This window comes from Pristiophorus japonicus, chromosome 8, assembly GCF_044704955.1.
Source record: "Pristiophorus japonicus isolate sPriJap1 chromosome 8, sPriJap1.hap1, whole genome shotgun sequence".
NCBI lineage: Eukaryota > Metazoa > Chordata > Chondrichthyes > Pristiophoridae > Pristiophorus > Pristiophorus japonicus.
Window position 1 is genome coordinate 241,432,295 of NC_091984.1, and position 24,161 is coordinate 241,456,455.

At 47.4% G+C, this 24,161-nt stretch overlaps 1 protein-coding gene across 2 annotated transcripts in view; it reads left to right on the plus strand.

The window, feature by feature from the left end:
* dnah10 (dynein axonemal heavy chain 10) overlaps nt 1-24,161 on the plus strand; it is a 397,024-nt gene that overhangs the window by 116,471 nt on the left and 256,392 nt on the right. For both annotated transcript variants that reach the window (XM_070888200.1, XM_070888202.1), the window contains exons 22-29: nt 5,723-5,825; nt 8,955-9,133; nt 13,122-13,333; nt 13,541-13,697; nt 14,681-14,914; nt 16,033-16,155; nt 21,981-22,214; nt 23,411-23,634. In XM_070888200.1, the coding sequence (XP_070744301.1) occupies nt 5,723-5,825; nt 8,955-9,133; nt 13,122-13,333; nt 13,541-13,697; nt 14,681-14,914; nt 16,033-16,155; nt 21,981-22,214; nt 23,411-23,634 (1,466 nt within the window). The remainder of the gene's footprint in view (nt 1-5,722; nt 5,826-8,954; nt 9,134-13,121; nt 13,334-13,540; nt 13,698-14,680; nt 14,915-16,032; nt 16,156-21,980; nt 22,215-23,410; nt 23,635-24,161) is intronic.

Consider the following 24,161-nt stretch of genomic DNA (forward strand, 5'->3'; position numbering starts at 1 on the left):
TGCCGCTGATGGAATCCGCCCAACAGAGTCCAAAACAGAAGCAATTCGTCTGGCACCCAGGCCCCGGAATGTCTCGGAACTGCGCACCTTTCTCGGGCTACTCAATTACTTTGGGAACTTTATGCAGAACTTGAGCACGCTGCTGGAGCCTCTTCACGTGGTACTCAGAAAGGGGTGCGATTGGTTTTGGGAGGACGTTCCTTCAATAAGGCACGCAACCTTCTATGTTCCAACAGTGTTTTAGCCTTTTTTGACCCAGGAAAAAAGCTAGTTCTTACGTGTGATGCGTCAGTGTATGGGGTCGGGTGCGTTTTACAGCATGTCAATAATACGGGTAAATTACAGGCCATTGCTTATGCCTCCAGGTCACTTTCGCGGGCAGAGCGCGGGTATGGTATGGTAGAGAAGGAAGCGCTCGCGTGCGTGTATGGTGTCAAAAAGATGCACCAAGTTCGCGTTAGAAACCGACCACAATCCCCTCACGTCCCTGCTATCCGAGTGCAAGGCAATAAACTCTAACGCCTCGGCGCGCATTCAGCGGTGGGCACTCATGCTGGCGTCCTACGACTACACAATGAGGCACAGACCAGGCACAGACAACTGTGCCGACGCGTTTAGCAGGCTACGCCTGGCGACCACGAAAGGGTCCGACGAACAGGACTGTGAGATGGTCATGGCAACCAACGCCTTGAGTCCACAGGTTCGCCCATGACGGCTCGCCAAATCAGAGCCTGGACCAGCGACCCCATGTTATCCCTAGTTAAAAGATGTGTTTTAACTGGTGACTGGGCAGAGGCTCGCAATGCCTGCCGCGAGGAGATCAAACATTTCCATAGGCGCATGCATGAACTATCACTACAGGCACACTGCCTGATGTGGGGCAGCCGAGTAGTTATGCCCTTGCGAGGCAGAGAGGCGTTTGTCCGGGAGCTCCACCGCGAGCACCCGGGGATCGTCCTTATGAAGGCCATAGCCAGATCCCACGTCTGGTGGCCTGGCATTGACGCGGACTTGGAGCTCTGCGTCCAGCGGTGCACCATTTGTGCCCAACTCAGTAATGCCCCCAGGGAGGTCCCCCTAAGCCCCTGGCCCTGGCCTACCAAACCGTAGTCGCAGGTGCACGTAGACTATGCGGGCCCATTCATGGGCAAAATGTTCCTTGTAGTCGTCAATGCATTTTCAAAGTGGATCGAATGCACCATTTTAAACTCGAGCACCACCTCCACCACTGTGGAGAGCCTTAGAACCATGTTTGCAACGCACGGATTTCCTGACATATTGGTCAGTGATAATGGTCCGTGCTTCACCAGCGCAGAATTTCAAGATTTTATAGTTGACCACGGCATAAATCACGTTAAGACGGCACCATTCAAGCCGGCCTCCAATGGCCAGGCGGAGCGAGCAGTGCAAATCATTAAAAAAGGCATGCTTAAAATCCAAGGTCCCACGCTGCAGAGCCGCCTGTCGCGACTGCTGCTGGCATACAGATCTCGTCCGCATTCGTTGACTGGGGTTCCCCCCGCACAACTATTGATGAAACGGACCTTAAAGACCAGGCTCTCGTTAATCCTCCCAGACATGCATGAAATTGTTGAGGCAAAGTGCCGGAAGCTAACTGAGTACCATGACCGAAATTTGAGAGTGAGGTGGAATGAGATAGGGGACAAAGTGTTTGTGCTAAACTATGGCAGGGGTCCCAAATGGCTTGCAGGGACAGTAACAGGCAAGGAAGGAAACAGGCTACTGGTTGTACAAATGGACAATGGCCAAATCTGCCGGAGGCATGTAGACCAAGTTAAAAGTAGATTCACCAAGAACACTGCAGAACCAGAGGCAGACTACAATGTGGAACTCGCACCACACCTGGTGGACAGACAGAGGGAACAACCTGAGGAAAGGGCAGTCTCAACAGACAGCCCAGGTGAGATACCAACAATCATACTGAACGAAACAGACAGCCCAGGCGAGATACCAGCAATCACACCGAAAGAAAAACAGGCACCAAGGCAAACAACTGAACCACAACTAAGACGCTCCACGTGAGAGCGTAGACCACCTGAGAGACTGAATCTATAAAGACAATAAGACCTTGGGGGAGGGTGATGTCATGTATCTCACACTACTGTATATAACTGTATCTTACCATGCTATACATGACTGTAACTAGATATGACCTGTAACCACAAGCATACCTTACCACCAGGGGTGCACTTGCAGGAGACACTGGATACCTGTCCCAGACAGGTATATAAAGGCAGGTCTCAGGCAAGTGTGTCACTCGAGAGCTGTGAAATAAAGGTGCAGGTCCTGAGTGACCTTGACTTCAATATGTGCCTCATGTAAGTCTGTACTGCAGGGTCAGGACTTTACAAACCACGCAACCGATTTTAGTTTCATCTACAATCTTCTTAATCATACCCCCAATATTCAAGTCCAAGTGATTGATATATCCCACAAAAAGCAAGGGACCCAGCACTGAGCCCTGCAGAACCCCACTGGATATAACCTTCCAGTCACAAACACACCCATCAACCATTACCCTTTGCTTTCTGCCTCTGAGCCAATTTTCGATCCAACTTGCCACTTTGCCCTGGATCCCATGGGCTTTTGTGACCAGTCTGCCATGTGGGACCTTATCAAAAGCTTTGCTAAAATCCATATACACTACATCATACTCACTGCCCTCATCGACCCTCCTGGTTACCTCCTCGAAAAATTCAATCAAGTTAGTCAGACACGATCTTCCCTGCTTACTTCTTTACCAGACTGATTCCCGGGATGGCGGGACTGACCTATCAAGAAAGACTGGATCAACTGGGCTTGTATTCACTGGAGTTCAGAAGAATGAGAGGGGACCTCATAGAAACGTTTAAAATTCTGACGGGTTTAGACAGGTTAGATGCAGGAAGAATGTTTCCAATATTGGGGAAGTCCAGAACCAGGGGTCACAGTCTAAGGATAAGGGGTAAGCCATTTAGGACCGAGATGAGGAGAAACTTCTTCACCCAGAGAGTGGTGAACCTGTGGAATTCTCTACCACAGAAAGTTGTTGAGGCCAATTCACTAAATATATTCAAAAAGGAGTTAGATGTAGTCCTTACTACTAGGGGGATCAAGGGGTATGGCGAGAAAGCAGGAATGGGGTACTGAAGTTGCATGTTCAGCCATGAACTCATTGAATGGCAGTGCAGGCTCGAAGGGCCGAATGGCCTACTCCTGCACCTATTTTCTATGTTTCTATGTTTCTTGATTAATCCATGTCTTTCCAAATGAAGATTTACCCTGTCCCTCAGGATTTTTTCCAGTAATTTTCCTACCACTGAGATTAGGCTGACTGGCCTGTAATTATTCGGTCTATCACTTTCTTCCTTTTTCATCAGAAATAATCGAATCATACCAACTTTCAACTCCTTCCACATCTGTAGGTAAAATATGATCAATGTGAACCAAACCTAACCGTTCCATGATCAAACATCTTGACCAAATGCCACTACTTCTCTCAAGACCCTAGGATGCAAGCCATCGGGTGATACGTCACTCCACAGGGATTTGCTCTCCTGAGTAGCCTCCCAGCTATATCTTCGATTTCTCCTTTGCTAAATCACTCGACTTGTCGAGATATAGCGCTTCCGGTACTACGCCGACAGATGCACCAGTGGCGCTTTCCAGGGGTATCCTGGTTCTTGCAACATCTACTTGGATGACGATACTTCGTGAAACGTTGTTAGGTGCCCTCGTGCTTCTGATGGCGTGTGTCTCCAGAACCTGTCGTCCTGTTGCTTCTCTTCCATGCTGTGTAGTCTCTGGCGATTTCTACTTATAGCCTTGCCAGTCAGTTTACTCTTCAATCGGCACGCCTTCGCAAGATGTCCAGTTTTCTTGTAGTCGGAACACTCCGCCTTCACATATGGACAACTTTGAGCAATATTTTGTCCCAGACACCAGTCACAAGACTTCAATGCTCTGTTACCTTGGCCAGTTGCTGAGGCCTTGGGGCCTACCTGCCTTATACTTTTAACCTGCAGGCAATTCACCTCGGTTGTCTGATGACTGGAAATGGCTCGAAATTCTCGACAGTATTGGTCAGCCATATCCATCAACATAGCTGTCTGACAAGCTAAATCAAAAGTCAAGTTAAGAGTTATCAAGAACTTTCTTCTGATTGCTTCATTTTTCATTCCACAACCAAAGCAGTCACGCAATAGTTGATCCTGAAAATTTCTGAAATGACAGTGAATGAGTAGCTTTTTTAATGCTACATTGTACTCACTGATACTCTTGTCAATAAATTGATCACCTATTCCAAAACGATAACTTCCAGCAATTTTCAGGGGCTCAGGACTGTAGTGCTGTTCTAACTTGGTTAGAATCTCTAAGTGATGTTCCTTCGGCTTGACAGGAACAATCACATTTTTCAGGGTTTCATATGCCTTGGGGCCTGTTTCAGTCAAGAAAATAGCACCTTTTCTTTCTAAAACCACCTGTTACGGTTTTTATCATCGGAGACTTTGATCATACTATTTGCGGTGAAAAATATTTCTAACCGCTCCACGTATGCTCCGTAAGTCTCTCGGTCGCGATGGATCCCACCCAAACACCCTATTATTGCCATAGGCGCAGCCATCTGGACTCTGGCAGTTCAACCAAGTGTGCTTGAAATTTACCTTGGATTTTTAGCTGTTCTGCAAAACAAAGAAGCTTTCAAAGTCTCTGTTGTTTGATTGGATCATTCACCAACAGAAACTAAGTGGAGCAGTAGTCCACTCGGTGGGGCTATATATTACAAGCGGCTCACCACCACCACCTTCTCAAGGGCAAGTACAAACAGACAATAAATGTCGGCCTTGCCAGCGATGGCCACCTCCCATGAATGAATGAAAAAAACAAAGCAGGCAGTCCCAGAGCTTGGGGCCGAGGCAACAGAAGATATGGCCACCAATGGTGGAGCGATTATAATCAAGGATGCTCAAGAGGGCAGAATTGGAGGAGTGCAGACATCTCGGGGGGATTGTGTGGCTGGAGGGGATTACAGAGATAGGGAGGGGCGAGGCCATGGAGGGATTTGAAAACAAGGAAGAGAATCTTGAACTCGAGGCGTTCCTTCACCGATGTTGCCGGAGTAGGTGTTTTATTTATTATTTGTTCGGGTGTCGTTAGCAAGGCTGGCGTTTATTACCCATCTCTAGTTGTCCAGAGAAAGCGGTGATGGGCTTTGTCGTTTTACCACGGAATCCTTGTGGTGACAGTGCTGCCACAATGGGGTTAGCCCTGGTATATTGGTCCAGTGACAATCAATGCACCTTATTTCAGATTTCATCGTATCTTCAGTCATGACAGTCGAGAAATACTTTTACAAAAGCAAAATACTGCGGATGCTGAAATCTGAAATGAAAACAGAAACAGCTGGAAATACTCAGCAGGTCAGGCAGCATCTGCAGAACTTCGTCAGACCTTTTGTCTCTTAATCTCTTCCGCCTTCCACCCAATCACAGACCTTCCCTTTGTTCTTTACTCCCTCCACCCTTTCCCTGCCACCATACTTGCTTAAAAACCTGTATAACAAAAAAAGAAGTCAGTTCTGATGGGTCATTGACCTGGAACATTAACTCTGTTTCTCTGAGAACCACTTTTGTTTACTATCCTGCTGTTAATTCTGTGCTTTGTGAACTTTAGTGTTAGCTTGGTAAAAATATGTAAAATATTTCTCATTGTTGTCTTTCAGACCACCAAACAACATACTAAGGAGTTTGCACAAGCCCTGGCTGGTTTTGCAGCAAGATTCCGTCAGCAAGGCCCAGGGTCCGTGGGAGAGGACCTGGATACAGGTTAGAAAACATTGCAGGCAAATGACTAACCTTTCTTACCTAAACCAAACAGCCTAAGGGCTGGATTTTAGGCTCCTCTGCGCCCGTTTTTCACCCCGGAGCGGCGGCAGTGGCGACGGTGAGGTGTTCTGGCCGGGCGGTCAGCCTCCAGCGCTCCGCGGCGATCCTCGGGTCCAGTTTAACGGTGACGTGAAGCAGCACCATCCGGAAGAGCTGCGCCCGGTGTAACGCCGCGAGTTTTGTCTCCTGTCCGCCCCGCAGCGCGCCCCGCACTGACCGCCCGGGAAATCGGGGCGGTCCCACCATCCCGACACACAGCGGGGAGGAATGGGCTCCTGAGGTCAGTGCGATTGTTTTTCTCTCTTCATTTTTTTTGCGATTTGTGTTGTGGTGGCGTGGGCGATGTTTTGGGAATGTGTTTGTGGTATTTTTGTTGCCCCCAGTTGTCTCGGAGTGTTCCCGGCCCGGCTTTTTAGCTCAGGAGTTTCCTGTCCTAACCCCCTAAGCGTCTCCCTTAGCGCTGTTCCCCCTGACACATGGCCCAGCTGACTGAGGCACAAACCTTTCCCGCCCCACTGCCATTATCACCCCATCAACACCGAAAATCCAGCCCAAAGTGTCAGCTAACCATTCCTACCCTTTCATGGTGTTTTATTTTCCTGCAATAATAATTTTGTGCAATGCCACCCGTGAAAGGTAAAGCTTTGTGGGAAATGCCGACTAAATATAAGGAAAAGTTCAGTCCACCCAAAATTGTGAATCCATTTTCTTCATCGCTTCTTAAAATTGAAATACTAACATTTAGCAATTCTGTATGTTTCAAATTTAACAATCGGTATTACACAACTAATTTTCCAAAAGTCTTAATGTACCAACTTTTTAAAAGAATCTAGGGAAGAGATAGCAGAGGCATTACTACACATATTTAATAATTCATTAGAGGACTGGCGGACATCTAACGTAATACCTATATTTAGGGGACAGAACCTGTCCAGGGAATTATAGACCAATCAGCTTAACATCGGTGGTAGGGAAAATAATAGAATCCCTACTAAAGGAGAAAATAGAAGAACATCTAGAAACAAAAATATAATAACAAATAGTCAGTATGAATTTCAGAAAGTCTTACCTGACCAACCTCATTGCAGTTTTTAAAGCAGTAACAGAGAGCACACAAGAGTAATGCAGTGGATATAATTTATCTCGATTTCCAAAAGACCTTTGATAAGGTACCCCATAATAGACTGATGAACAAGGTCAGAGAATGCAGAGTCAGGGGACAAGTAGCAGAATGGATCGCTCGCTGGCCTCAGGCAGAAAGCAGAGAGTGGGGTAAAGGGCAGCTATTCACTGGGGCAGAAGGTAGGCAGTGATGTTCACAATTTATATTAACTTTGGAATCAAAAACATATTTCTAAATCTGACATCACACGGGCTCGACAGAGCTAGGCCTTTATCCAATGGCAAGGGTTAATCAGGACGACTGGAGACTTGCTCTGCTGCACGGACCCAGTGCGCTCACAGATCACAGTGTGGCCTGGCCCGTGCTGCCCCTCGGCCCTCGCCTCTCCTGGGCCCCGTGCCCTCAGTCACCGCACCTCCACCCACGATGTTCCAGGGCCCGGCGCTCCAGCTCTATTTATAGCCCCGACCTGCAATGGTGTTCTCACAGAGGTCGGGGCGGCCTTAATAAACATATTATAAATGGAGGACATTAATAAACTTGCAGAATGGGCATATAATCGGCAAATGAATTTCAGCTCAGATAAATGTGAGCAGTTACATTTTGGTAAGAAGAATAGCGAGGTCGCTTATTACTTGGAGGGTGTCTGGGTGGGATAGAGGAACAAAGGGATCTCGGAGTACAAATACACAAATCACTCAAAGTTGCGACACAGGTTAGCAAGGCTGTTTTTAAAAAAAAAAAGCAAACCAGGTACTAGGATTTATTTCTAGAGGGATAGAATTGAAAAGTAGGGAAGTTATGCTAAACCTGTATCAAACCTTGGTTAGACCACACTCGGAGCACTGCGTGCAGTTCTGGTCACCATATTATAAAAAGGATATAGAGGCACTGGAGAGAGTGCAGAGAAGATTTACAAGGATGATACCAGAAATACGCAGGTATGCATTTCAGGAAAGGATGAACAGGCTTGAAAAAAGAAGGCTGAGGGGTGACCTAACAGAGGTCTTTAAAATGATGAAAGATTTTGATCGAGTGGATACAGAGAGAGTGCAGAACTAGAGGCCATCAATATAAAATAGTCACCCAGAAACCCAACGGGGAATTCAGGAGAAACTTCTTTACCCAAAGAGTGGCGAGAATGTAGAACTCACTACCACAGGGAGTGGTTGAGGCGAATTGTATCGATGCATTTAAGACAAGCATATGAGGGAGAAGGGAATAGAGGGATATGTTGATAGATTTAGATGAGGAAAGACAGGAGGAGACTCGAGTGGGGCATAAACGCCGGCATGGACTGGTTGGGCCGAATGGCCTGTTTCTGTGCCGTATATCCCGTGTAATCCTGTGTAAACTTTGTGATTAACTTGGGAGTTTTCGCAAGCTTGTTAGTTTCAAAGTATTCACTGGCGGTGATTTTCAGGCAGCCTCATGTCTGAAGCTGATCATGAATGCAAGACATAAATGTCATGGATGACACCAGGGACACAAGTAGCCAGTTCATGTGACAGTCCCTCAGGATAAGTGGAAAGTTCGGTTGGCAGGGATCGCCTGCAACAGGTGGTCAGCAGGGAGGTATGAATATGGCAGGATTTTCTATATCTGCAGTCGTGGAGTGATACATGGTCATTGATTACTGGATAAAGACAGGCCTGGGGTGGAAGGATGCTACAAGGCTGATTTTATCCTTCTGATGTGGCAAATCGGTTGAACATGGATCCCATAAATGCCCAGTTCAGTTTCTTTACCGAGAATCTACAGCCAGAAACAGGCCATTCGGGACAACAGGTCTGTGGTGCTATTTTGCTCCACACGAGCCTCCTCCCACCCCTCTTCATCCCAACCTGTCAGTCACCATATTCTTCGATTCATTTCTTCCTCGTATGTTTATCTAGCTTACCCTTTATACAGTAGAAAAGCTGTTTTTTTTTCAATGTTTATTGTAGGGCTGGAGATCCTGGGCAAATTTGAAAATGAGGTGGAAGAACTTGAGAGAAACCGTCAAGAACTTGCGAATGCTGAAAAACTTTTTGATTTGTCGATTACACTGCACCCTGAGCTGCTGTCAGTGCAGAAGGAAATTAAAGGCCTGCGACAGATCTACGACATTTACAAGGCACAGCGGGTATGTTTGTATCGCCTGTATTTGGCCGAGCTCCTCCAGTCTCATCGCCGAGAGCATGCAGAAATCAAGTGCAGGCAGCGAAAAGAGTGTGCGGCAAACCAGTCCCACCCACCCCTTCCCTCAACGACTATCTGTCCCACCTGTGACAGGACTGTGGTTCCCGTATTGGGACTGTTCAGCCACTTAAGGACTCATTTTTAAGAGTGGAAGCAAGTCTTCCTCGATTCCGAGGGACTGCCTATGAATGAATGAATTTGGACTGTACTTAAAGTTTCTGCTTGCAATGTCAGTCGTGGCTCAGTGGGCAGCACTCTCGCCTTGGAGTCAGAAGGTTGTGGGTTCAACTCCACTCCAGGGACTTGAGCCCATAATTCAGGCTAACCCTCCAGTGCAGTGCTGAGGGAGTGCCGCACTGTCGGAGGTTCCGTCTTTCGGATGAGACGTTAAACCGAGGCCCCGTCTGCCCTCTCAGGTGGACGTAAAAGATCCCATGGTGCTATTTTGAAGAAGAGCAGGGGAGTTATCCCCGGTGTCCTGGGGCCAATATTTATCCCTCAATCAACATCACAAAAACAGATTATCTGGTCATTAGCTGTGTGTGGGATCTTGCTGTGCGCAAGTTGGCTGATGCATTTCCCACATTACGACTACACTCCACAAGTACTTCATTGGCTGCAAAGTGCTTTGAGACGTCCGGTGGTCGTGAAAGGTGCAAGTCTTTCTTTTATTTGAAGAACTCTACAGTGTGCAGCTATTGGACAAGGCTCGCCCATTGAGACAACCTGGTGCCTGAAACTGCCGGAGTTTCAAGCAGTCTTTCCTCGAGTGTAGCATGGTGCCTGTCTGCACCTCTCCGCCCCCCCAGCACACACACAGACACACACACACAGACACACACACACAGACACACACACACACACATAGACACACAGACACACGCACACACACACACACGCACACACACACACAGACACACACACACAGACACACACACACACACACACAGACACACACACACAGACAGACACACACAGACACACACACACAGACGCACAGACACGCACACACACACACGCACACGCACAGACACACACACACGCACAGACACGCACAGACACACAGACACACACACACAGACACACACACACGCACAGACACACACACACGCACAGACACACACACGCACAGACACACACACACACACACACACACGCACACAGACACACACGCACACGCACAGACACGCACAGACACATGCACACGCACAGACACACACACATACAGACACACAGACACACGCACACACACACGCACACACACAGACGCACAGACACGCACAGACACACACACACAGACACACACACACACACATAGACACACAGACACGCACACACACACACACGCACACACACACACAGACACACACACACACACACACAGACACACACACACAGACACACACACACAGACACACACAGACAGACAGACACACACAGACACACACACACAGACGCACAGACACGCACACACACACACGCACACGCACACGCACAGACACACACACACGCACAGACACGCACAGACACACAGACACACACACACAGACACACACACACAGACACACACACGCACAGACACACACACACGCACAGACACACACACACGCACAGACACACACACACGCACAGACACACACACACACACACACAGACACACACGCACACGCACAGACACGCACAGACACATGCACACGCACAGACACACACACATACAGACACACAGACACACGCACACACACACGCACACACACACAGACACACACAGACGCACAGACACGCACAGATACACACACACGCACAGACACACACACGCACAGACACACACACAGACACACACACACAGACACACGCACAGACACACACACACACACATACAGACACGCACACACACACAGACACACACAGACGCACAGACACACACACACACACGCACACACACACAGACACACACACACACAGACACACGCACACACAGACACACACACACGCACAGACACACACACACAGACGCACACAGACACGCACAGACACACGCACAGCCACACACACACGCACAGACACACACACACACACACACACAGACACACACACACGCACAGACACACACACGCGCGCGCACACGCACACGCACACACACTATCTTGCAACATAGCAATTGAGAAATAGTCCACTGAAGACACGGCATGGTGGGGTTTTAGTGGATGGCATCACAGAAGGAATGACACATTGTCTCCGGACTCCGCTCTGGTGATCTGCTAGTAGTTCATCCGTGGTGCTGTGGGGAGATTTATCACTCGCCCACTTTCATGCACCTCCTGACAACTGAATCAGGAATCACATTGAAAGTGGCCTTACATTCCCTCTGGTACACAGTTAGGTCAGGCCAAGGAGACCTCAGAAATATAGGCAGTGTGACTCAGAGTCTCGAGGGTAATTCGGGATGGGCAATAAATGCTCACATCCCATAAATGAATATAAAAAACTTGACCCCAGCTGGTTAATTTAGAGGTTGAGTTTTTAACCAGCCCCCTTGTTATAGTGTTCATTCTAATGTCATTCTGTATCATAACAGACATTCCAGGATCTCCTCACCACCACCTCTCTCGACCCCGCCACTGCCTCTGATTTGTCACGCTCCTCGTCCGACATCCAATATTGGATGAGCAGAAATTCCTTCCAGTTAAATATTGGGAAGAACGAAGCCATTGTCTTTGGTCCCCGCCACAAAACCCATCCCTCTCCTTGGGCACTGAGACTGAACCAGACCCTTTGCAATTTTATTTGACCCTGAGCTGAGCTTCCGGCCCATATAGCGCCTCCATCACCAAGATCGCCCGTTTCCGCCTCTACCTCAGCTCATCCACTACTGAAACCCTCATCCTTGCCTTTGTTACCTCCAGACTGGACTATTCCAGTGCTCTCCCGGCCGGCCTCCCACATTCTACCCTATGTAAATTTCAGTTCATCCGAAACTCTCCTGTCCATATCCTAATTCACACCCAGTCCCGTTCACCTCTCTGTTCGCTGACCTACATTGGCTCCTGGTCCGGCAACACCTCAATTTTTAAATTCTGATCATTGTATGGCCTCGTCCCCTCCCTGTTTAGCAATCTCCTCTAACCCAACCACTCTCTGAGATTTCTGCACTCCTCCAATTTTGGGCTCTTGCGTATCCCCGATTATCATTGTCCCACCATTGGCGGCCGTGCCTTTAGCTGCCAAGGCCCTAAACTCTGGAATTCCCTCCCTAAACCTCTCTATCTCATTCTCCTGAAAACCTAACTCTTTGACCAAGCTTTTGGTCACCTGCCCTAATATCTCCTTATGTGGCTCCGTATGATGCCGTTTGATAACACTGTTTTACTACGTTAAAGGCGCTATAAGAATGCTCGTTGTTGTGCCCCTGCTCTTGCTGTTCTGGTTTCTGCTGGTATTTTCTATATGTCTGCAAATTTATTATTGCAAATCGGTTATAGATTTTTTTCATAAAAAGAATATTTAAGCACATATTTGGACTTAGCTATAGTAACAATCCAACTAAAATAATCATTTCTTGAAACCTCTAAGCGCTGGTGAGGCCTGGAGTACGTTAACAGTTGTTGTGATCTGGATCGCGCTGTTTGCAAGGTGGGAGCAGATTCAAGAGTAACTTTTCAAACGGCAATTGGATAAATACTTGAAGGGGAAAATTGTGCAGGACTATGGGGAAAGAGCGTGGGTCAGTGGGACTAAACGGATCGCTCTTTCAAAGAGCTGGCACAGGCACGATGGGTCGAATGGCCTCTCTCTGTGCTGTATCATTCTATGATCAGGGTTGGAGTTAGCAATGTAAAATGTTGATTGTGCCGGTGATGGTTTTTTTCTGGATAGTTTTCCTGTGTCATTAGGTCCTTCTAAAGTTGGGCTATTAACCTGTTGCCATTTTCTAGATTGCCAAAGCGGAATGGTCTGAGACTTTATGGGTGGATCTAAATGTGCAGCTGCTTCAAGAAGGAATTGATGGGTTTTTGAAGGCTTTCAGAAAGCTCCCAAAAGAGGTCCGCACCCTCTCAGTTGGTTTCTGTCTGGAATCTCAGATGAAAGAATTTAAGGATTCCATTCCTTTATTATTGGACTTGAAACATGAGGCATTAAGAGAGAGGTTAGTTTCATGAGCCTTTCTGCTTCAGACTGCTTTGATGAAAATATAAACAGTGGTAAGCAAGCAAGCTCGTGTGCTCGCCCCCTCCCCGCGACACAATTGCCCTCACCCCCACGGCCCAAGAGCCCCTCCCCTCCCCCTGCCCCCGCAGCTCGAGTGTTCCACCAGGCAGTTGTGTAGTTCTTATGAGTATAATTTATTTTATAGGCACTGGAGAACTTTAATGGCGAGTACAGAAACGGAGTTTGAGATGCGAACTGAAACGTTTACACTGCAGAATATGTTTGCTATGCAACTGCACAAACACAGTGAAGTCATCGGCACAATTGTGACTGCTGCCATCAAAGAACTTGGCATTGAGAAGGTGAGCTGTGCTTTCAAAACTTCTGGGGAGAGGGGCTGGGGAGAGGGGGAACGGGGAGAGGGGGAACGGGGAGAGGGGGGACAGGGAGAGGGGGGGACGGGGAGAGGGGGGCTGGGGAGCGGGGAGACGGAGAGGGGGGACGGGGAGAGGGGGGACGGGGAGAGGGGGGGACGGGGAGAGGGGGAGAGGGGAGAGGGGGGGACGGGGAGAGGGGGGCTGGGGAGCGGGGAGACGGAGAGGGGGGACGGGGAGAGGGGGGACGGGGAGAGGGGGGGACGGGGAGAGGGGGAGAGGGGGGACGGGGGGGACGGGGAGAGGGGGGGACGGGGAGAGGGGGGCTGGGGAGAGGGGGGCTGGGGAGAGGGGGAGAGGGGGGGACGGGGAGGGGGGAGAGGGGGGGACGGGGAGAGGGGGGCTGGGGAGAGGGGGGACGGGGAGAGGGGGGCTGGGGAGAGGTCAGGAAGATGGGAGAGAGGAGTGGGGATCTCTGAGAGGGGATCAGGGCTGCAACACTGAAATGCCTTTTCTCCTTCCCGTGCTTGCTCTAAGCACAGCTGCCGACTGGGAGCATGGGAAGATGGAATAATATTAATGATAATATTAATGAGGCATAGTGTCACCATTACTGACACCTTCAAATGGCACATACACGTTACAGATTGCTGAGTTTACTGAACTCCTTCTCCCACAAATGCCTCAAGTTACACGTGGTTGATGCTGCAATAATTCTCCGATGCACAAGTATTTATACCAGACTTTGTACAAAAGTGGTTTATTTTATAAGAATGGTTTAAAAATACTGCACTTTTAAGAAATGTTAATTTATAGTAGACATAGCTGGCTGGAGTTTACCAGTGTGCCTCTATGTTTGTCAGTACAGTGATAGAGTTTGCTGACGTGTGGTTGGCTAACTGTGGAAAAGTAAAATATGGTTCACTGCAAGACTCTATAATTGCTGGGTATACCTGTCCTTTTGTACACAGGGCGTCAAGGAGATTGTGGATACCTGGGAAACCATGAAATTTACTGTGCAGAAGTATTACAAAGGAACTCAGGATCGAGGCTACATTCTGGGATCGGTGGACGAAATACTTCAGATACTCGATGACAATGCCATGAATCTGCAGAGCATGTCTGGAAGCAGATTTGTGGGTCCTTTCCTGGGTGCAGTGCAGGAGTGGGAGGGAAACCTGTCCCTAATCGGTGAAGTGATTGCGGTGAGGAACCTAGAGCTGGGGTTGGGTGCCACTAAGTTCCAGCTCCCACCTTACAACATGGAATCATCTCCAAAATCAGAAATACAACACATTGCTCCAGCCTTTTGAAAACATGAGAGCACCTATTTATCTTCAGTTACATTTACTGATTGTTCACATTTTTGGTTAATTGTTGAGATTAATTTTAGAACAGTTGCCCTTCCAGCTCTGATATAGCCTCCACACCCAGATCGGTAATCTGCATTTTCTCTCCAGAATTGCCAGACTGCTGTATATTTCCAGCATTCTCTGTTTTTATTTCAGATGTTCAGCATTTGCTTGTAGTTCCAGCTCTGTTGCACAGGACTGAAAAGTTGTGTTTATAGGAACAGAAGGAGGCCATTCAGCCCCTCAAGCCTGTTCCGCCATTTAGTTAGATCGTGGTGGATCTGCAACCTAACTCCATATGCCTTTGCCCCATATCCCTTAATACCTTTGGTTAGCAAAGATCTATCAGTCTCAGATTTAAAATTAACAATTGATCTAGCATCAATTGCCGTTTGCCTTTGTGTGTAGAAGTGTTTCCTAACTTCACTCCTGAAAGGTCTGGCTCTAATTTTTAGACTTTGTTCCCTAGTCCCAGACCCCCCCAACCAGCAGGAATGGTTTTTATCTATCCTATCTGTTCTCCTTAATGCCTTGTAAACTTCGATCAGATCACTCCTCCAGCCCCACAAACCCCCCCGAGATGTCTGCGCTCCTCTAATTCTGCCCTCCTGACCATCCCTGATTATAATCACTCCACCATCGGTGGCCGTGCCTTCTGTTGCCTGGGCCCCAAGCTCTGGAATTCCTCCCTAAACCTCTCCGCTTCTCTACCTCTCTTTCCTCCTCCAAGACACTCCTTAAAACCTCCCTCTTTGACCAAGCCACCTGCGCTAATTTCTACTTATGTAGCTCGGTGTCAAATTTTTATCTCATAATACCCCTGTGAAGCGCCTTGGGGCGTTTCACTACATTAAAGGCGCTATATAAATGCAGGTTGTTGTTTGTCTCAGTGACGAAGTGATATTTTTGCAGGGACAGTAACTGTAGCGTGGACCTTTCAGCCGGCAGTGATTGATCAATGTCTTGTGCAGGTTTGGTTAGTGGTGCAGAGGAAATGGATGTACCTGGAGAGCATCTTCATTGGTGGTGATATCCGATCACAACTGCCGGAGGAAGCAAAGAAGTTTGATAACATTGATAGAATATTCAAAAAGGTAGGTACTTAAAACTGTACGGATGCTAAGATGAAATTAAATAAATGATTTTGGATTTTAAAAATTGTGATTTTGCTCCCCATCTTCTTTTTGGTTCAGCCAGTCTGCAGCTACGCTGGTAGGTGATACTAGCTTCCAGCCAAAGCTGCTCCTGAGATTGAGTGAGTCAAGTCTCTTCCAACCTACGTCCGCGATTCTTCCAACGCCCTCCGTCACTTTAATAGTTTCTAGTTTCCTGGCCCCAACGTCTCCTTTTCACTATGTGTCATGTATCTTACATTATTATATATAACTGTATCCTAACATGCTATACATGACTGTAATAAGATATGACCTGTAACCTCCAGCATACCTTACCACCAGGGGTGCACTTGCAAGAGACAGGTATATAAGGACAGGTCTCAGGCAAGTGCAGCATTCCAGAGCTGTGAAATAAAGGTGCAGGTCCAGAGTGACCTTGACTTCACTACATGCCTCGTGTGAATCTGTACTGAGGGGACAGGACTTTACAATGGACGTCCAATCCCTCTACATCTCCATCCCCACCAGGACAGCCTGAGTGTGTGCTGCTTCTTCCTTGGACAGAGGCTGTAAGTGGTTTGCTCGGGCGTACCGAAACACACCTCCTACTACAAGTTCTGGGCGATCGGGACAGATCTGGCACGGACGTTTTTCGGGCTCAACCGTATAGTGTTTAATAAAATTCAGCCGCACCACTAGTAAAACAGTACACAATGGTGTAATACAGTACAAACGTATAACCCTGGCTTGTCTAACAAGCCCCTTGCCGTGTCAAGTTACCACAGCATAACATATAATATACAGTACACAAGAAAAAAACCTTCGCAGACTAAAGCCGTATGGTTTGGCTCGGACATAAAACGCCCCTTCACTAAGTGGTCTTAAGGATGTGTAGATGTGGACAGTGCTCACCCCGATTGCCCGCGGACTAGCTGCAGCTTCCCGTACGCCGTGGTTCCTGGTCCTGTACCGCCGATGCAGTATTCCAGTCCCAGTTTGAGTTGCGGTCCATATTGGGGTGAAAAAGCAAGGTTCAGCTCTTCGTGATGTTCTGTCCTTCCGTCCCGTGGCAGAGTGCTGGTTTCTGGGTGAGAGCGATGAGGTGAGCCAAGTAGCGAGAGAGAGAGAGAACTATCCAAAACGGCTCTTTGATATACCCCTCCAATACACAGACCGCTGTCCGTGTTTTAATGGACACAGGGCCTTGGGGCTTGGTTTCCAAACCTCCCCCCAGGTTTGGATGGGTCATCCACTCGAGTCCTTTGTGGCCTCTTCCTGCCTTCTGGGGCCTGGCCTCCGTGGTAACAAAAGGTGCTTCAGGTTTGATGTCTTCTTGATATGTTTTCATGTCCTTAATGGTCAGTGATGGCTTTTGATCTCCAAACCGATCTAGTTAACTGGCTCATTTCCCCACAGACAATGGGCCAGCCATCTCCTGCTATTCACCAGTTGGGAGTCAACTTCTCGGGACATTGTTTCCCAAAGGAGTTTGTTTATAAAGCAACCCCCCTTTGATCGGTTGGGATTTTCTGTCCATCAGTTCATCTGGGCCACTCCCATCTTTACAAACAGGCTGTTGAACTTGCAGCAGAGATTTGTCCTTGTATCCAATATTTGTCATTAAAGTCCATGGGAACTGAGCCAAATGTTCCAAGGCCCAACCAATCCCCATCCACCACTCTCCTCCTCCTTGTTGAACTTGTTCTGACATTGAACAACTCCTTTTGCTCACTCAGTTCTTCCAAATAAAAGTTTTGCTATGGGAACCTGCATGGGTCCTAGCTATGTCTGCCTTTTCATGGATTGCATTGAATATTCCTTGTTCCAGACCTTCTCAGGTCCCGTCCCTCACCTCTTTTTCTGGTACATTGATGACTGTATTGGTGCCGTTTCCTGCTCTGGCCCTGAACTTGTTAAAATGCTTTGCTTCAAATTTCCACCCATCCCTCACCTTCACATGGTCCATCTCCGACTCTTCCCTTCCCTTCCTCAACGTTTCTATCTCCAGTTCTGGCAATAGGCTGTCAATCAATATCAATGATAGGCCCACTGACTCCCACAGCTACCTGAACTACACTTCCTACCGCACATCCTGTAAGGATTTTATTCCATTCTCCCAGTTTCTCCGTCTCCGTCACATCTGTTCTGACGAAGCCACCTTCCACACAAGTGCTTCCGATATGTCTTCCCTTTTCCTCAACCGAGGATTCCCTGTGCTGTGGTTAACATGGCCCTCGACCGTGTCAGTCCCGTTTCTCGCACTTCTGCTCTCACCCCTTCCCCTCCCTCCTCGAACCACGATAGGGTTCCACTTGTCCTCACTGTCCACCCCTCCAGCCTCCACATTTAACGGATCATCCTCCCCCAATTTAATTCCCCACTCCACTCCCACTCTGACCTCTGTCCTCAGTCTCCGACACTGTTCCAATGAAGCTCAACGCAAGCTCGAGGAACAGCACCTCATCTTTCGATTAGGCACTTTACAGCCTTCGGGACTCAACATCGAGTTCAACAATTTCCGATCATAACCACGGCCCCCATTTTATCGAGCAGCAAGTGCTGGTAATGATTTACACCCCCTCGATCCACCTATTGCTTCTTTACTTCTCCCATTAACACCCTCTTTTGCATTGCCCCATTATCCATTCTGTCATGTGATCTTCCTATCTTCCACCCAATTACAGACCTTTCCTCCCCTCCTCCTTCCCCTTGCCCTGCCTCTGCACTTGCTTAAAACCTATTACATCTGTAACATCATCCAGTTATGTCAAAGGGCCACAGACCTGAAATGTTAACTCTCTTTCTCTCTGCAGGTGGCAGCATTTTCTGCTCTGCACCCATCTCTAAGGCCTTGACATCTTTCATTATCAAGGTTTAGCACGACTTCCTTGCTTTTGTACTCTCTGCCTCTATTAATAAAGCCCAGGATCCCATATGCTTTTTCAACATGTCCTGCCACCTTCAAAGATTTGTGCATATACACCCCCAGGTCTCTCTGATCCTGCAGCCACTTTGCTAGTACAGGTGCAACGTCCCGAATCCGGAACTCCCAAAACCAGACACTTTGCGCATAGCTGATGGAGTTGTCCGGAATCCGGAATTATTGTCCGAAAACTGGATATTTTTGAGGCAAAACCCAAAATCCAGCACAGATTCGGTCGAGGATTCCAGACAAGAAAATCAAGTCTGAAATCCAGAATCCTATCCCGAATCTGTGCCGGATTTCGGGTTTTGCCGGGTTTCGGACCTCTTCGCTCAAAACCCAGGCATGGATTCAGTTGAGGATTCCCGATTTCACAATATTGATTTCCTTGTCTGAAATCCGGAATAAAACAAAAACCGGCACAGATTCAGTCCCGAGGATACTGGATTTCGGACGTTGTACCTGTATTTATGCTCCACAGGAACCTCCTGGTTTATCCCACCCTATCAGCAAATCCTTCTATTCCTTTCTCCGTGTATTTATCCAGCTTCCCCTGAAATGTCTCGATATTATTCGTCTCAATCACTCCCTGTGGCAGCGAGTTCCACATTCTCACCACTCTCTGGGTAAAGAGATGAGGGGGTTACCTTATGATGATAGATTGAGTAGACTGGGTCTTCACTCGTTGGAGTTCAGAAGGATGAGGGGTGATCTTATAGAAACATTTAAAATAATGAAAGGGATGGATAAGATAGAGGCAGAGAGGTTGTTTCCACTGGTCGGGGAGACGAGAACTAGGGGGCACAACCTCAAAATACGGGGGAGCCAATTTAAAACCGAGTTGAGAAGGAATTTCTTCTCCCAGAGGGTTGTGAATCTGTGGAATTCTCTGCCCAAGGAAGCAGTTGAGGCTAGCTCATTGAATGTATTCAAATCACAGATAGATAGATTTTTAACCAATAAGGGAATTAAGGGTTATGGGGAGCGGGCGGGTAAGTGGAGCTGAGTCCACGGCCAGATCAGCCATGATCTTATTGAATGGTGGAGCAGGCTCGAGGGGCTAGATGGCCTACTCCTGTTCCTAATTCTTATGTTTCTTATGCTTATGTTTCTTAAAGAAGTTTCTTCTGAATTCCACATTGGATTTATTAATGGCTATCTTATATTATAATCGTGCATTTCCAGCATGTTTTTGTCCTGGTTTGCTGGGATAGTAAGGAGGCTTTTAGCTTTCCAAATTAAAGAAACAACAGCACTAAGGCTATTGGGAATAATACACAGGTGCATGTGCTTTACATTTTGACATTGACTCTCCAGATTGACTACAAAATGCCTCAGGACTAATGAAGTGGAAAGTAAAATCTGTTTAATGTGCATGCTGCATAAATTTGTTTCTGCCTAACAATCAGAGCAAATGTTTAAAGGTGTGAGGAGGTTTGATAAGTAAATGATTTCCATGGGTGGGTAAGTTGTTAACTATAGAGAACACCCCTAAAAGAAGAAAGGGAGAAATAGGATTATTGTTTTACTTGGAGAGTTATTCGGGTATGGGATGCCCTACCAGAAACAGTCGGGGAAGCAGGAAGAGTTTGGAAAAAGAGAATGGTGAGGACCAGCAGGCCCAGCAGAAACAGGAAGCAATGGCTGCTCGACAGCCGAGAGCCAAACCCTTTCGGGACCGTCACAGAGGCTCAGACTGATATTGTTCTCGGGTCTCAGCTCTTCAAAGATTAGCCTCCTCAACTTGTCTATGGTCACATCACGAGCCTCACCGTCGACACAGTGCCTGCTCCACATTGTCCTTGGAGTGCAGGTCCACAGATCCCTGAAGGTAGCAGGCCAGATCGATAAAGTGGTTAAGAAGGCATACGGAATACTTGCCTTTATTAGCTGAGGCATAGAATACAAGAGCAGGGAGACTATACTTGAACTGTATAAAACACTAGTTAGGCCACAGCTGGAATATTGCTTGCAGTTCTGGTCACCACATTACAGGAAAGATGTGATTGCACTAGAAAGGATGCAGAGGAGATTTACGAGGATGTTGCCTGGACTGGAGAATTTTAGCTATCAGGAAAGATTGGATAGGCTGGTTATGTTTTCTTTGGAACAGAGAAGCTGAGGGGAGACCTTATTGAGTTGTATAAAATTATGAAGGACCTAGATAGAGTGACAGGAAGGACCTATTTCCCTTAGCAGAGGGGTCAACAACGAGGGGGCATAGATTTAAAGTAATTGGTAGATGGTTTAGAGGGGATTTGAGGGGAATTTTCTTCACCCAGAGGGTGGTGGGGGTCTGGAACTCACTGCCTGAAAGGGTGGTAGAGGCAGAAACCCTCACCACATTTAAAAAGTACTTGGATGTGTCGTAACCTACAGGGCTACGGACCGAGTGCTGGAAAGTGGGATTAGGCTGGATAGCTCTTGGTTGGCTGACGTGGACACGATGAGCCGAATGGCCTCCTTCCGTGCGGTAAATTTATCTGATTCTAAGATAATCAAACACCAAACAGTTGCAACATTAATAATTTCAGGGATTTATTACAAAACATTCCCTGGTTTCTTCACCATGCCCATCGCTTGTGCCCTTTCCCAGCACCCTTCTCCTGTGTATCTTCGGAACTCACAACCTTGTCCCGCCCAATGTTGTGTAAAGCAGCTGCCCCTGGAGTCTGTGGCAGGCTTAGCGCCCTTGGATATTGGGGGCAGGAGCTCCACCGAGGCATTGAAGACTCGGGAATTCCGGGGCCCAGTGACATTGTTGCAGCAAAATACAATTCTGTTTGCATGTGTTTTCAGAACCGTTTCAATACAAATGATGAACTTGTTCTGAGAGATTTCTTACTGTTTTTCCCCCGATGTTGGTTTGTCATGTTGTTAGATAATGTCCGAGACTGTGAAGGAACCAGGTATAAACAAATGTTGCCAGGCTTCGAATCGCCTCACAAATCTCAAGAACCTGTGCGATGGCCTGGAGAAATGTCAGAAGAGCCTCACTGACTATCTGGATTCCAAGCGGAATGCCTTCCCAAGGTTTTTCTTCATTTCGGATGATGAATTACTGAGTATCCTGGGGAGCAGTGACCCTGAAGCTGTCCAGGAGCACATGATAAAGGTAATTTCGTTTTGTGCTCTGCACAGAATGTCTTAAAGTCCGGTGCACTTAACCGGAGTGTTTTAGTTGGGAATTTGGAAAGAGTAGGAATTGGGAGAAGAGGGGGAAGGACCTAATTGGAGGCAGTATCAGTGGCAGTGGCACCTACAACAATTCCCCCAAATACAAGGACAGGTAGGTGATTGGTTGGTGGGTATTGTTTGTTTTCTCACTAACCTAGGACTGTGGTTTCAACTAGGTGCAGGAAGCTATACAGTACTGTGTTAAACTTATAGCTTAACTAGTTAAACTAATATAACTACATAATCATTGAATAAAGACTTTAATTAATTAAATCAATAAATAAGGCTAGACTGGGATATGGCAGAACGAGGTTGTGTGTCGGGACTGCAGTATAAAATATAAAATTCTGACGGGACTGGACAGGTTAGATGCAGGAAGAACGTTCCCGATGTTGGGAAAGTCCAGAACCAGGGGTCACAGTCTAAGGATAAGGGGTAAGCCATTTAGGACCGAGATGAGGAGAAACTTCTTCACCCAGAGAGTGGTGAACCTGTGGAATTCTCTACCACAGAAAGTTGTTGAGGCCAGTTCTTTAAATATATTCAAAAGGGAGTTAGATGTGACCCTTACGGCTAAAGGGGTATGGAGAGAAAGCAGGAAAGGGGTACTGAGGGAATGATCAGCCATGATCTTATTGAATGGTGGTGCAGGTTCGAAGGGCCCAATGGCCTATTCCTGCACCTATTTTCTATGTTTCTATTTTTCTATGTGGGAGTTTGTGGACAGAGCGAGGTTGTGTGTCGGGGTGGGAGTTTGTGGACAGCGAGACTGTCCCAAGCAAACATGTCTGCAGGAGATGTCACCATCTCGAACCTATGCATTACAGGGGGAATTTCCTGCTTGTTAAAGTGTGATAGTGTGCTTGAGTTCTGTTTTGAAGGTTTTAAGTTCCTGAGAAGCGAATGAGGTGGTGCTGCTGCTGGAAGCTCAGCTGGCACAGGCAGTTCCACTGTTTAGGGTGGTAAGCGATGCCCTTTATTGCTAAGCTATGCTCGAAATCTCTGCCTCCTCTTAAAAATATTGGTGGAAAAGAGAAAAGTCGTCACCGGTAAAATAACTGGAGAGTATTTTGATTATTGTGGTAACTTAGTATATTCAGGTTCTGTGAGCTGATTGGCCATCGAATGTTTCAGATGTATGATAACATTGCGTCGTTGAGGTTCCAAGTGGGTAATGAGAATGAGATTTTGGCAGCAGCAATGATCTCGGCTGAAGGGGAGGTGATGGAATTCAGGCAGGCTACAGCCGCGGAGGGGCGGGTTGAAGATTGGATGACTGCAGTCCTGGCTGAAATGAGAAAAACAAATCGGCTAATTACCAAAGAGGCAATCTTTCGATACTGCGAGACCATGAGCAGGTGAGTGTTGCACCAGAGCTACTTTTTCATAAATTTACCTGTTTTGCTGTTTAGAAACACAAAGCTCGAGGTTATGCATTCTGTTACAATAGTTCTGGTTTGGCCGTGTCACGACTGGAATTCTGAGTTGCGCTGTTAGTGGGGATTTCTGGTCCATTAAATCCCCATTGTTGTGGCATCATGAGTTCCACACGCGCAATCTTTAACTTTGCTTTTTAATTTATAGTTTGGGAATTTGTTTATGTTATGTAATGATGTGTGTATTGTCCTGGTACCTTAAATGTAATATAAGCACAATGGTACACCACAGTGGGCTCTGTGGTGGGAAACCTGGTAGTACCTGCAACAGGCAATATAAAAGGCTGACCACCACACCTGGGAGGCACTCTGGAGTTACACAATAAAGGACGAAGGTCACAGCAGTTAGACTTACACCAGACCGTGTGGAGTCAGTGATTTGTGTGCTACATACACCATATTGGCGACAAGGCAGCGGATGAACTCCACGCAACCATGGCTACTCTGGG